Raw genomic sequence first — 14,900 nt, 5'->3', positions numbered from 1 at the left:
TAGCACCGGAATTCCTTTCTCGGTTCTCCTTTGTGATTATTGCTCCTGCTTCTTTGCAGAGATGCTGTTTATAATGTACCTAGCTCATGGGTCTGTGGGAAAGCACATTTACGTGTGTGTGTGTGTGTGTGTGTGTGTGTGTGTGTGTGTGTGTGTGTGTGTGTGTGTGTGTGTGTGTGTGTGTGTGTGTGTGTGTGTGTGTGTGTGTGTGTGTGTGTGTGTGTGTGTGTGTGTGTGTGTGTGTGTGTGTGTGTATATATATGAATGTGATAGTGTTACAATGAAGGCAGTAAGAGAAGTGACAGTATGACATACCCCGTATAATCCTCCCCCACTCCTACCACTAGATACAGAGCAGAGATGGCATTCTGTACACTTCTATTGTTTATATTGTCCGATGTATGTGCTGATCCTGTGCACTGCTGCTAGACGGAGAGTGTGTGCAGCGAGTGGATCTGATGGACTTTATAAAGGACTGTATATATGGCACAGCAGTAGGTCTACAGGTAACGAACACATTCACAGCTCCCACTGATGCCTTTTGCTCCGTGCTGGTGCATTTTATAGAGGAAGCACATTCATATGGACACATAAACCACCAGAAATAAACAGCTAAATATATAAATCTGTGTAAACACACAGTGTCCCATCACTGTCATGAGTCACAGATAAATAAGTAACAAGTGGCGGTTTTAGGAGAAAAAAGGAACAGTTCTTATTAAATAAGGGAGTGATACGAATGTGATATTAGGCATGTGAAAACAGGAAGCTAAAGAAAATAAAGAGAGAAGCCGCCTGATGGTGCTGTAATGAAGTGTAAAGTCAAATAAAATGTACCACAGGAGAGGGCTGTCAGCTATTAGCCTGTGAGGGCAAACACAAGCTAGTACACCGCATCGGATAAATGGGCATGGCAAAAACCGAGCACATAAATGTTTATTTATCTAATGAAGTATAGGAAGAATTATGTAAAATTGCAATAATCAAATACAACACTTGCCAGTCCCATTTCAAAAAGCAGAGACTATTTAGTGGCCGATATACAATCCGGAGAGCATTCTAGTGGCCGTTATACAATCCGGAGAGCATTCTAGTGGCCGTTATACAATCCGGAGAGCATTCTAGTGGCCGTTATACAATCCGGAGAGCATTCTAGTGGGCGTTATACAATCCGGAGAGCATTCTGGTGGCCGTTATACAATCGGGAGAGCATTCTAGTGTCCGTTATACAATCCGGAGAGCATTCTAGCGACAGTTATACAATCCTGAGAGCATTCTAGTGGGCGTTATACAATCCGGAGAGCATTCTGGTGGGCGTTATACAATCCGGAGAGCATTCTGGTGGCCGTTATACAATCCGGAGAGCATTCTAGTGTCCGTTATACAATCCGGAGAGCATTCTAGTGGCCTTTATACAATCGGGAGAGCATTCTAGTGGCCGTTATACAATCGGGAGAGCATTCTATTGGCCGATATACAATCCGGAAAACATTCTAGTGGTCGATATACCTCACATGTAGCATTTTAGTATCATGTATAAAACATAATTCTAGAGGTTGATTTGCAATAAATAGAGATTTCTATTGCCCGATTTACAATATGCAGCATTCTAGTGCGATATGTTATTAATCTGCCTATATTGCAATCCTCATATAATGAGGGACACCAATGAGTATATAAAGTATACTCTAGACAGAACCAAACATCTCCTCTTACTCCTGCTAATAAAACTTGCCTGGTGAGAGGCACTTCCTGGTGCAGACAATACATTTATGGAGTGGATGTTCGATCATTAGATGCATAACGCTGTCTGCACCTCAGGATTATAGTTTATATACAAGTAATAATGTAGTGATGACAACAGTATTGCACTTAATTAATATGTGTGACCTCAGAGTTAGGAAACATGGACTATGGCAGAAAGCAGACCCCAGGCGGTCAGCGCCATCCACCAATCGGCATCTTCTGGGTGTGACAGAAGGCTATCATACCCAGTCACTTATGCAGCCGGAAAAGGGGTGGGATTTAAAACCTAATGGGAGTGGCCAGGAGCCGTCCTGTTCCTGCTTCCCAGCTGCCAAGTACATCCATGTAGTGTGAAATTGTACCATCCACTGAATGTGCTCACCTTTTTATTAAGCTTTCAGCTTTGCTGTATGCATGTTTCCTTACAATGTTTATTGGATCCCCACTGGACCCAAATAATGGTTAGGATACAAATAATTTTCACATATAATAATGATATACATCCTCTGCTGACATTTGATTTATTATTTTAGCCCTTATTGCTCTGTAAACTAAAGCATGTCCTGCATGGGTGAGGAGTCTGCTATATATTATATCCATGAATCCAGTGCTTGTCACAATATATAACCCCTATGTGTATATGTCGGTTTGTGTAGTGGTAACTATTTTTTAACCCTTTCCACTAGAAATAAGAAGGTTTGATGGATGTCTCCAATGTTTAGCCAGGATAAGTTCTGCATAAAGCATTGTATACATTAGTAGCAGTCAGTTATAGTCCTGAATGTCATGTATGCAGATATCTGTTTTATCTTTTACACATTAGAGAATGGAGTCTTTGATCGTGGAGATAAAGCTGATTAAACTCTCATCACTGCTAAAAAATGTAGTCTGTGCGGCTGAGCTGTGCTTGGCTGCCTTGGCGATACTGGCCCTGAACTTACTGCCTGCACCTGAGAGCTCCTGTGTCCCTATAAGTATATTTTTATTTCTATGTAACGTTTCTGCTGTGTAATAAATTCTGTGTATATACTTAATCTACGGCTATTGGTTTTGGGAACTTATAGCTCTGTTATTGGGGAGTGTAAGAATCTCTTCTTCCCTTACTGGGCCTAACTTAACTTCCCATTGGTTTTTCATTTTAACAAAGTCGGTCTGTCTTTATCAACCACAAATAGACAAGTCAAGTGATATGAGGACCAGGGGCCATCAATACTACCTGGCTGGCCTGATGCTGGGCCAAGGCATTCAGTGGGACCTGTTTTGCTAGTGTTAGGCTCCTGTAGGCCGTGCTTTTCTGTTTGAGAATGATGGGCCTGATTCATTAAGGATCTTAAATGAAGAGGATCCTTATTTCAGTCTCCTGGACAAAACCATGTTACAATGGAAGGGGTGCAAATGTGTGTTCTGTTTTGCACAAGGATTAAACACTAACTGTTTTTTCATGTAACACACAAAAACTTGATAGCTTATTTGTACACTGAAATTTAAAGTTGATATGTGTGTGTTACATGAAAAAACAGTCAGTATTTCACTTATGTGCAAAACAGAACACACATTTGCACCCCTTCCATTGTAACATGGTTTTGTCCAGGAGACTGAAATAAGGATCCTCTTCATTTAAGATCCTTAATGAATCAGGCCAGATGTTACCAGAACACTATAAACCACCTTGATACTTGGGGTTATTGTCACAGTAACACTATTTGTATATACAACAAAGTGGGGGTATTAACACCCAATTTCTCCAGCAGACCGGCTTTTTGTCCTTTGAGTTCTAAAACTACCATTTAAGGATGTGCCGCTGCTCATAGATCAGTATTGTGTACCTGCCCCCAAGGCGTCAGTTTACCCTCCAGCTCCTGCTGATGACTATTGTGGGAATTACATTTTACATTGGGCCTCCATCTGCATAGTGATTATAGGTTTTCTGGTGATTCGGTGATTAGTTTGGTTGATGTTGTTTAAGTGATAAAGGACTGGAGTGAGTGTGGTGTAACTCGTACAAGGGAGCGTGTGGAAACTATTATGTATCCTAGGAAAAGTATAAACGTAGCGAGTCTGTAATGTATCTTTAATACATACTGTACGTGGTTATTAGTAGTAGGGATGATAATAATAATAATTATGTTATTATTTTATGTGCATAGCCCTTATAAGTTTTGGGCTTACATAAATTTCTTCCACGAAATCCCATTTTGTCCAAAATTGGCCCTTTGGACTGAACGATGTTTCCAGACTTTATATTGTCCCTAGTCCGGGAAAGGTTGAGAATCTGTGCTGTAAATCTAGATAGACGTGGAGGGAAATACATTGTGTGTTGTCCACTCATTCTGGAAGCCTAATGATGACTGCAGTGTGTCCTGATGTCATCAGCCATAAACAAAGCTGTTACTAAGTCACATTACAAAACCACCAGTCTGTGTTTTGTGGAATCACCACAAACTTGTTGTTTTTTGTTTTTTTTAGAGTTGCGCTAGTTCGCACCCCTCTTACAAACCTACATCTGTCTGCATGTGAGGATACCAGGTTAATGTTTTACCATACCTGCTACTTGGTTTGCATGTAGGCAGCCTTATATACCAGCCTGGTTTACCCAACACCCCTAGTGGGTACACAATCATTTAGAAAAACAGTTTTGTCTTGTACAAAATACTCAGCACAGATCGCACAGTACAGATCACAGGGGGATCACTGCACTCAGAGCCATAAAGTAGCGTACAGTCACTGTTCTCCCGGATCCAGAGTCACATGATTCAATCCTCTATCTGCAAGATAGAGTCCAAGCCTGACGTGTCCCCATATGCAGATACATATACGCAAGGCATTGAGAGGAGCAAATATAGCTATTTATAAATAATATTGTAAGTGGAGAAAGTGATAGGGGGAGGAAAGAGAAGACAGAGAAGGGAATATGGAGGGGAAGTCACTGTGATGTGTGTGGATAGGTGGGGGCAGTACAAACGTTACGCCGACTCTGTAAGAGATAATTGATTAGAGCGCCAAAGTCAGGGGAACTTGGTATGTGGTCCAGGGACTCCGGACTCGAGTGAAGGGATGTCCCCACTTTTTGTCAGGTGCACAAAGTGTCAAAGTCCACAGAGGCTAAAAGATCCAGAGTATCGGCAACCATCCATGACCGGTCCGATGGGAGTCCGTTCTGGGAGAGGTCTCCTTGGTGTATGGCTTCCCACAAGGGGGGTACTTAGACCTGCTCAGTAGAAGGACTGTCACCCACTTCCCCCTCATCCCTTGGCTAAGGGGATCCCAAGTCTGCACACAATGGAGGATGATTACCCCTCTATCTGGGCATCTAAAGCCACCTTCTGATTTAACCCTTTCAGGCTTTCTTGGTTAAATCATCCTTCCTGTGAAATATACTGTCTGTGTGGTGCCAGCAGCCTGGGGACCCCAATGAACCCCAGTTACACCCACCTGGTGACCAAACATCATATAAATTATACTGGTGATACTGGATGCCAAGCCGGCTTCAGCTTTATTTTCAAGTAGTTTGGCACCATGTTGTTGTAAATTACCCCCCTTGCCCCCTGCAGCGCAACATGGTTTTGACAAGGTGCAATATCTCACCTTGTAGCTGCATTAGCTGTTAACTCTAAATGAGGCCCATTGTGTGACTAGGAAGGAAAGGGTTACATAAGTCACATCGTTTTCTAGTAGCACTGACTCAGCTTCTGCTTATTCCGTTTCCTGAACCTTCACGCTTCTCCATTCCAATTATTTCATAGGGAAGAGAGAGTTGCGTCATAGGCAGCCCTGCACAGTGACAGGTGCAAAATACCGAGCATCTATTTGTCTTATCGGGACCTAATAACAAGACACATGACCCCAATCACCAGACACGTGGAGCAGGAGGGGGGTAATACTCTCCTGTCCATTCTCCTCTTCAGTGTTCCGGTGAGGGCAGAACGGAGCCCTGGTGACTCTTGTCAGTAATTGCAGAGTGTGGCCAGTAACCAAAAGGCTAAGTGAGGGGCCAGAAGGTGAGAACCTCAGTCTCTGACTCTCCGAGCATTGTGCCTCCGCCGGAGATGAAAACATCACATATCATATTTTGCAGATTTTCCTGTTATAAATCAAAATGGGTCTCTTGTCAATACCAAAAGAACAATTTAGAAGGGCCAGGGGAAATGAGTTTCAGAAGGGGGAACAGGACATTTGTGAAGTCAGAGGGTCATCTCTCACCTGCAAATGTGCTGTGAACCATAGTAAGTAGTTATATAGATGGGGCAGGGGGCTCCCAATTGTACCACATAGTCTGAGTGCAGCGCAGGTGATCAGACACAACATGTACTATATGCCGATGCAGCAAGCCAATCAGATCTTGTCTTTGATCGGTGTAGGGTGAGTTACTCTAGTAAAGCTAATTGGCTGCAGCACTTTGTTATATTTAAAGTAAGCGCAGGACCACTGTAGGGACGTCCGTGTGACCTGAGCACTGCCCAGTCCATGTAATCTGCCCCCTATCTTCCTTTATGGTCCCAGATAAGGCAAATAGTTTTGAACGTTTTCTATCTTCCTGTTATTTCAGGTTGACCAAGAATGAAAATGATCTGGAAATAAGTTTTGTGATTTAACATTTTATCATATATTCACTATTTCTGTTTGCTCACAATTGTACTTTGATACTAGGTTATCAGGACACACGTTCCCACATCTCCTTCTTAGTATCGAGTTTCTACACCATCAGCTCAGAGATTATACCAAGAGATCCAAAAGACTGGAGAGAGATGTAAGTACAGAGTAATACAAGTAGTTACACAACTGTACGTAGTAATCACTTAAAGGCCAACAGACATTATATATAGTCTAAAAACACCATCAAAAGTTGTGGCGAGGGCTGTACTGTGGTAAAATGTCAAAATGTATTTTTTTTTATTTTCAGATTGGCTTCACGGTTTACTGGATAGAAATGGTGAGTAACATCAAATCTGAATACCGTTATTGAATTTTGCCCTGACTAATAAAATGCTGGATTAACAAGCATTTTCCTAGAGGCATGTGATAGAGATGTATTTGGAAAACCTCCACACACACAGACTAGGGTCAATTTGTTAGCAGCCAATTAAACTACCAGTATGTTTTTGGAGTGTGGGAGGGCACCGGAGCACCTGGAGTAAACCTATGCAAACACAGGGAGAACATACAAACTCCACACAATAAAGCCATGGTTAGGAATCGAACTCATGACCAGGGCCGTCTTTCCCATTGAGCACGCTGGGCAGGGGCCTGGGGGCCCTGCAGCCCAGGGGGCCCTCCAGAGGCAGGAAAAAAAATAAAACTCTGAAAAAAAAGAAGAAAATACTTACCGTGCTGTCAGCTGGCGATCCGGCTCCCTCCCTGGTCTCCTCCTCCGTCGCGCTGGCAGTGCATGTCGGGCGTGACGTCATCACGCCCGCCCGACATCCATTGCGGAGCGCGACGGAGGAGGAGACCAGGGAGGGAGCCGGATCGCCAGCTGACAGCACGGTAAGTATTTTCTTCTTTTTTTCAGGGTTTTCTTTTTCCTGCCTCCGACGGGCCCCCCCGGGCACTGTGCCCGGGGGCCCAAGAGGTTCTTAAGAGGGCTCTGCTCGTGACCCCAGTGCTGTGAGGTAGAACTGCTAACCACTGAGCCACCGTGCTGCCCTATATGTATATATTTAGTCCCATATATTAGGGATATATAGGTTTATTTGTTATGTATTTAGTTTCATATATAAGAGTGAGGACGCTGGTGTGACATTATGTTAAATAAAGAAGGTGAAAGTAAGTGACCTTTATACATCCCAAGAAGGGGAAATTGTGTAATGGATGATGGAGATACAGACAGACTTGGAGGAGACCCCAGACCCCAATCCCAGCGTCCGTGCAGTGATTAGACAATTGTCGTTTACCAGCAATCACCATCCAGCACAAGGGAGCCGTATTTGTATTGATCAGTGATGAGAATTATATAATAAATCCATTGTGATTCTATGATGTAGGAAAATGCCAACTGGGCTGAGTACTTATTATAGCTCTGAATGTCTGTAGTTACACAGTGAGTACATATAGTACATATGTGATGCTAACACGTCTATTCAATACATTGTGTATTAGCTGTGGGTGCTTAGTACATATACATCTGTGTGACGCTAGAGATCCCGGCTAGCAGGGCATGATTGGACTAGTAGTTCTACAGTAGCAGACCAGCGACAGGTTGTACATATGAATATACATGAAATGAATGCAGAGTGGGAGTTTCCTGCAGAGACAGCTGAGCTGTAAGTACCATGTGGGTATGAGATGTGGAGACTTCCTACATTACACAATACTCCCAGCCACGGGAAACCACCACTGATTCTCAGAACCTGCAGGGTGCAGTCAGTCTGTCCCTTAACTCTATACCAGGAGAGGAGCAGCACCATGGAGAAACCTCTGCTGAGCGACCCTGAGAAATCACAGTACCAGACTGTGGGAAAGACCCTGCGGGAAGCAGACAAGAGATATGTGCGGTGAGTGGGGTTGTATTATATACTGGCCCAAAGAGCTAACACTCACATTGAGCATAACTTGCAGCATGATGTATTACACCCACTACACATTGATCTGCTGCTGACTATCTCATTGTAATTACCAGGGCTGGATTAATTAATTGATGTTAAAGATTATTGTGGAGAGCAGGAGCTGGAGATAGTGTACCGTGTATTGGGATGTAAATATGTATTCATCATTATTATTGTTATATGTAATTAACACAAACATTTTATATATGGAAATGATTACTGCCAGTAAAACACAACACTCTCTCTCCCCAGTAATGTCTATGTATACTTTCTTATGAATCTATCTTACCTTGTCGTAGTGTACGGACCACGGGTACATAGTGAGCACAGTGTATTATATACAAGACTGAAGGTGCCAATGACCAATAATAGATTCATTATCCTAGTGGACCGCTCCATCATTGTCTGTGGAGTGATTGTGCCTAAGATGTCTTTCCAGACGGTGCTTGAACTTGTAGTACTCCCAAATACTGCAGAGTCACACGTAGCCTACATCTGTATTAGAATTTTCTGTTAAACAGGTTGTATCATTGTTATAAATATTATAGAGCAATTCAAACTGTGCTACCATTGCTGTGTGATGCATCATTCACAGTGAGGTGCAAATGAGTCAAATATTGTTTTTAATGTTCTATCCTGTAGATGTCGCTGTTTCCTCTGCGGTCTATGGAAAGATCATAGACCACAGTTACAACAGTGACCTTTACAGGCCAGTAGAAGATACTGATCTTTAAAATTTGCACTGCTGAATTAAATAATATTGTATATATTCATTTTTCTAACGAAATAGAAATCAAAACGTTTTTTTGTTTTACACTTTTAAAAAAATATCACATTTTGTTCAATAAATCTCCATAAATCACAACTGAATGAGGAAATTGCTTCATTTTACAACACCAGACATGAGAGGACCCAGCAGTAGCCACTTCTTATTATTGTGGGATATTACAACATCTCAGAATGTCGTTAATAGATGCAGATAATACTGTATGCTGTGCGGATGTGAGTCACATATATGTTTGTGTGTGTGTATATATCTACATGTATGAATTAGTGGCTCTATATAAATAAATGATGATGATATATACAGGCAGCACGGTGGTTAAGTGGTTAGCACTTCTGCCTCACAGCGCTGGGGTCATGAGTTCAATTCCCGACCATGACCTTATCTGTGTGGAGTTTGTATGTTCTCCCCGTGTTTGCGTGGGTTTCCTCCGGGTGCTCCGGTTTCCTCCCACACTCCAAAAACATACTGGTAGGTTAATTGCCTGCTATCAAAATTCCCTCTCTGTCTGTGTGTGTATGTTAGGGAATTTAGACTGTAAGCTCCAATGGGACAGGGGCTGATGTGAGTTCTCAGTAACGCGCTGCGGAATCAGTGGTGCTATATAAATAAATGGTGATGATGATGATATATATACACACACACACACACACACACACACAGTGGTGGAAGTGGGGAGTATGTCACACTGACACTTCTACTGCCATCATTGCAACACTTTCAAATATATATATATATATATATAACTCAATCTCTTTGGTCGCATTGCACAAGACGGGCTCACTTACCCCCACTCCAAATTCATAAAAACATTTGTTACTTTGTAGCCCATGTCTAAAGGAAATGAATGTTGTAAATTTTGGGAATCCACTGAGGACCTGATTCACCACATATGGCACGCAACAGGGCATAAGTCTGTTGCATGCCATATTTTGAGTGAAATTGGTCTGCGCATGCTCAAAAAAAGACTTTACGCCAATGAACGCAAGTGCATGTGTGAGAAGGTGGGGGGGGGGAATGTCCGAACGCCAAAAAGGGAAAAGGGTCCCTGTTCTCGTGTGCCGGGCACTCGTTTTACTGTAAGGGAAAGAGGAAAATACGGGAGGGGCAGCTCACGGAAGCGGGTCTCTGTCGGCGACTCCCTCTATCCCTGTGGCTTCAGGGGTTTTCACTCACACAGCACCAGGGCCGTAACTAGGGCTGTGCGACAGGGGCAACCGCCCAGGGCGCAACGCTGAAGGGGGGGCGCAATTTAGGAATATTTTAGGTTAATTTGGATAAAAAAATTGAGGGCTTGGGGGGCGGCATTTGCCTTTCTCGCCCCAGGCGCTAGAATTCTAAGTTACGGCTCTGCACGGGTCTTCCGAAGACCTTGTCTGACAGCCAATTCCTGTAAAATAAGGGAGACCAAGCCACACAGGACAATCCCTTCCCCAACACCCCAGGTACTCACCCAATCCTGAGGGACCACTATGGGACGCACTTTCTTCTCCTCAAACGGAATCCTCCCACTCACACGTCCTTGGCTGTCCGGATCCACTGGCACTCTGTCGCTCTACAGGCCTCGGCCTGAGCCCCGGCTGTCATGCCCGTCTTGGCCTTGGGCTCAGGACTTTAAGGTGCCCTTCCGGATGGATAGAGGGGCTTTGTAAGCCACTCTCATTAACTTATCCACTTAACTATCAAGGGACCAAATGTCCCCTACACTACCCAGAGACTGAGCGTCCCATTAACTTAGAGGCTTGCACCTCTATACACTGAAGGGCCTTGCGCCCTGCTACGCTCTCGAGTGCCCTGCTACGCTCTCGAGTGCCCTGCTACGCTCTCGAGTGCCCTGCTACGCTCTCGAGTGCCCTGCTACACTCTCGAGTGCCCTGCTACACTCTCAAGGGCCCTGCTACCATTCAAGGGCCTTGCGTCCCACCCTCTCTACCTATGGGCCCTTGTGCCCCACTACTCTAACTATGGGGCCTTATGCCCAAAAATGACCCTACCTAGTCCTGTCTGCGGCCGGGTCTTGTGCCCCCTATCTGCTCTACAGGCCCAATGCCTGAATTGCCCCCAGGCCTTGTGCCCGACCTAACCAAGTATCTTTATACTCAACTGCTCCACGCAGGAAACTCCGCTTGCCTAGCCGTCTTTTGGGTCTTCCAGATCCTTGTGTCCCCACTGTCTTCTTGGCCCTTACATGGGCTCCCCGCCGCCAAACTCTTCTTTGGATTGCTCATGGCGTCTTCTTTCCGGCGGGCTTCTTTTGCGGCGTCTTCTATTCTTCTGGTGCCGCTCCAACGACGTCCATCTCCCTCCACCGCCTGACTGTTCTGCCAAGATGGAGGTGCCCAGGGGCTGATAAAGCCGTGGGCGCGCCAACGTCATTGGCCATCGGCGCAAGTCCCGATTGGCTCGGTTCAAATGGCTGGAGGCGAGTCAGGATTTGCTTGCAAGCCCTGATTGGCTCACTTGCCTGTGGCCACCGGGACTTGCAAGGAAAGAAGAAGAATACTCGCCGCTGGAACGGTGAGTAGCTTCCTTCATCTTCCTTCTTCGCCCACTTCACGGGCACCTCATCCGCGGGGCACCTCTCCACACATGCAATTCAATTTGAAATGTAGAATGGGGGAGGGAAGGGGCGTATGTACAGTAAGGTTGAGCCAAGGTTGAGCACACGCACATCTGTCCAATTACAGCTCTGGACATATCTCAGGTACGTGCGTTTCAGTCATATCACTTGCACCAATTACAGGGGAGGTGTAAGTGCTGACTGATAGAGAAGGCGGCTGTGTATGCAGCTAGAAGATGGGTTTCCAATCTAGTGCAACTGTGAAAATGCATTTTATGTGCAGTAGACATTAAGAACATCCTGATAATATTATTTCATGTAAAAAAAATATATTTTTTTTATTAACGATTATAGTATTTTTTAAATCAGATATTTGTATTAATATTTTAACAAAATCAGTAGAAGAAAAATAAATACTTGACATAGTTCCAATGAGAGTTACATTCCACATTACTTTAAAAAACATTATTAACAACTCCAAATATCGCATTTACTGGCAAAATACGGCTGTGACACGAGATACGTTCTAGAAACTGACAGTTTGTTAGATTGTATAGTATATGGGCCCCTAAACTCCTTCCATACAGGGCATATAGCGATATTGAATACAAACAGCTGGATACATCTGTTAGAAAGTGCTAATGGGGGTTTAGATGGAGTAATCCCCAGCGCCGACCAGGGGTTAATTAATATTCAAATAGGATCAAAGTCTGCAGCCAGAGAACGAACCACATACCTTGACTTCGCCCATCTAGACCATACTTTATAATATTTTGGCATGGTGTCTCGGGGCTGATAGGTGAACCACTCGTCCCCCACAGCTACATTATCCAGGGCCACTCAGGCACCGAGATTTGACCCTTCCTGTGCCATCCACACTCTATCAATTGCAACCTTAGCTAGGGCGATAAGATTAAGGACATATCTGATTGCAGACCTCCCCAGCAACAAATCAACTCCTAAACCAAATTTACAGGTCTTTGGGTACAACCGTGAATTATTGATACCTGTGTTTTAAACACACTCCACCACCTGCGACCAAAAGTCTCCTACCACAGGACAGCCCCAGAGTAGGTGCCAGAAAGTAGCAGAGCAACTTCCACATTTTGGACAGTAAGTCGGATCGGGCGCCCATCAACCTGTGGGGAGAGTAATACACTGTATGTAAGATGTACAGCTGAACCTGCCTATACCTTGTAGAACAGGTGGACTCGCGAGCACTGTCACGCACACAGATCCGGTATTCGTCAGTCAGTGGTCCAGTCCTAACCGCGTCGTAGAGGAGCCAGGTCATCAGTAGTCAGTATGGAGAGTACATTGGCCTGTTACAATGAGATGGTCCTTGTGGAACCCAGTTGGATAGAGATGGACGGGCTTGGTTTCTTTGAAACCGAATCCACCCGAACTTTGGGGTACCGAGCCAAGTCATTGTGACGTCCTCGGATCTCGCGATTTTTGGAATCAAGAAATACCCGCCTCCACGGCAATTGAGCGCCATTTGAGAGAGGGACAGAGAAGGGTTAGGTCACAGTATAGAGCAGGCATTTTTCTGAATTTGCACTACAAAATGTTTGGGGTATCATATACACCCTTATAAAAGAGCTGATTTTTCAGAGTGCTGAAATCCTAATATAGCACTGTATTTGGAAACCCATGTACAAACTTGCTTTGCAATACCTAAGCTGCCCACCCTCCAGTCTGTACTCAGAAAGAGTATTCAGCACAGCCGGGAGCCTTGTCAGTGATTGACATAGGAGGTTACTTTCTAAAAATGTGGAACATCATCTTGATGTTCAACAACATAAACTACATCTTCCACGAGGAAGGCCTTTACCGGCAAATACGTCCAAGTACTAACTCTTCTCTAATGGCGGATTCCAGCGGAGATTAATTAATTTTCTGTGATGATAATGTACACACTGATGAGGGGAGGATGATGCTGAAGATGATGACGACAACATCTTGACAGTGTAGAATTCATTTCACAGCACTGTTGGTCTAACATGACTTTAGGGCATTGATAGCTGGTTTAGTGGGGGCCCAAACATACCAAGCTCTTCAGCCACAAAAGTGGCAGCCCTTGTCGCTGAAGTGCTTGGTTTGTTAAAGTGTGCATGTCCTTTCTAAGATCCAACATACGGGTGGGTGGGAGTTCCCAAGGACAATTTCATCTTGCACCATTAATCTTTCCTGGCTCTGATGTGTGTTTCTGCCATTACTCTTACAAGCCCATTGTTCGCTTGTTTAGGGAGGGCCTAGCAGTGATTAAACTGTATTTTTCTGAATTTTCACTAATAAGTGTAGGGTCTAATAGATACACCCTTGTAGATTAATAAAAATGACCAAAGCAGCTCTTCTATAAGTCTTTGTAGGTTTTTTTTCTTCATTTGCACTAATAAGTGTAGGGTCTAATATACACCCAAAGACGAGTGCTCCATTGCTAACAGTCAATGATGAAGAGGAAGACGAGCAGGCTTGTCTGTAGAATTTGCAGGCAAATTCAACAGTGTTACATTGAATAAACAGACACATAGGGGGAGAAGGAGAAGAGGGAGACAGAAAATTAATCATCTTTCTCTTACTCAGGACTGTCAATGGTGTTCTAGTCTCTTAGTAGGCTGTGGATCAGGCAGCGACAGTCCTGGATGGTCATCTTCTCCCTTTTCAAGATGAGGCTATTCCTGGCAAGCCAAATAGTGTCCTTAAAGCAGTTCATTAGGCTCCAGGCGTCCTGGATTGCCCCAATGATGTGGGTCCCAGGAAATAATACATAAAATACCGAATGGTATGAAAGGAAAGTTCTGGGCACACTGTCCTTATGTTCATGTTCCAAGGCATTCAACAGTGCCTGTGCAGTGGGGCAGTCCCAAAAAATACGCTGTGCTGTTTCCCTTCTGGTGATGCAGAAGGGGCAGTGGACATATCTGCACAGGTTCCGGGAGTGCATGAATGTCCTGAGAGGCAGACATCCCTGGATAGCCATCCATGCAATGTCTTTGTGTCTAGTAGTCATCCTCTTAGAGGCCACATTCTCCCACATGTGTTTTGTTGTGTTTGTAATCGGCACTTTACATGAAAGGTACCTAACTAGATTATAATTTTGTGGGAATTGGGGCCGATTCGAAGCTCACTGATGAACTGGCTTTTTGCTATGAATTTCAACGGCTCTTTTTAGTGCATTGACTGTCGCCCTGTATTGGTGTGGGTCTGATAAAAGCACGCATCCCGGGGGGCTCAGCGCTCGTTGCCAAGTGTTAGCTGTAGAATT

General features: G+C 44.3%; 1 protein-coding gene across 4 annotated transcripts in view; it reads left to right on the top strand.

The window, feature by feature from the left end:
• Window positions 1–14,900, top strand: part of SLC2A6 (solute carrier family 2 member 6) — a 119,967-nt gene that overhangs the window by 71,556 nt on the left and 33,511 nt on the right. For 2 of the 4 annotated variants that reach the window (XM_075185820.1, XM_075185819.1), the window contains exon 1: window positions 8,041–8,237. The exons of 1 other annotated variant lie outside the window; for it this stretch is intronic. In XM_075185820.1, coding sequence (XP_075041921.1) covers window positions 8,149–8,237 — 89 coding nt within the window. In that variant the 5' untranslated portion in view covers window positions 8,041–8,148. Of the gene's footprint in view, window positions 1–6,311; window positions 6,494–6,646; window positions 6,677–8,040; window positions 8,238–14,900 lie in introns of those variants that run through there. One more of the 4 variants, XM_075185821.1, reaches the window with a different exon arrangement.

The sequence above is a fragment of the Mixophyes fleayi genome, chromosome 9 (assembly GCF_038048845.1).
Source record: "Mixophyes fleayi isolate aMixFle1 chromosome 9, aMixFle1.hap1, whole genome shotgun sequence".
NCBI lineage: Eukaryota > Metazoa > Chordata > Amphibia > Anura > Limnodynastidae > Mixophyes > Mixophyes fleayi.
Note: the sequence above shows the minus strand (reverse complement) of the source record. Positions and strands in the feature narration are given on the sequence as shown.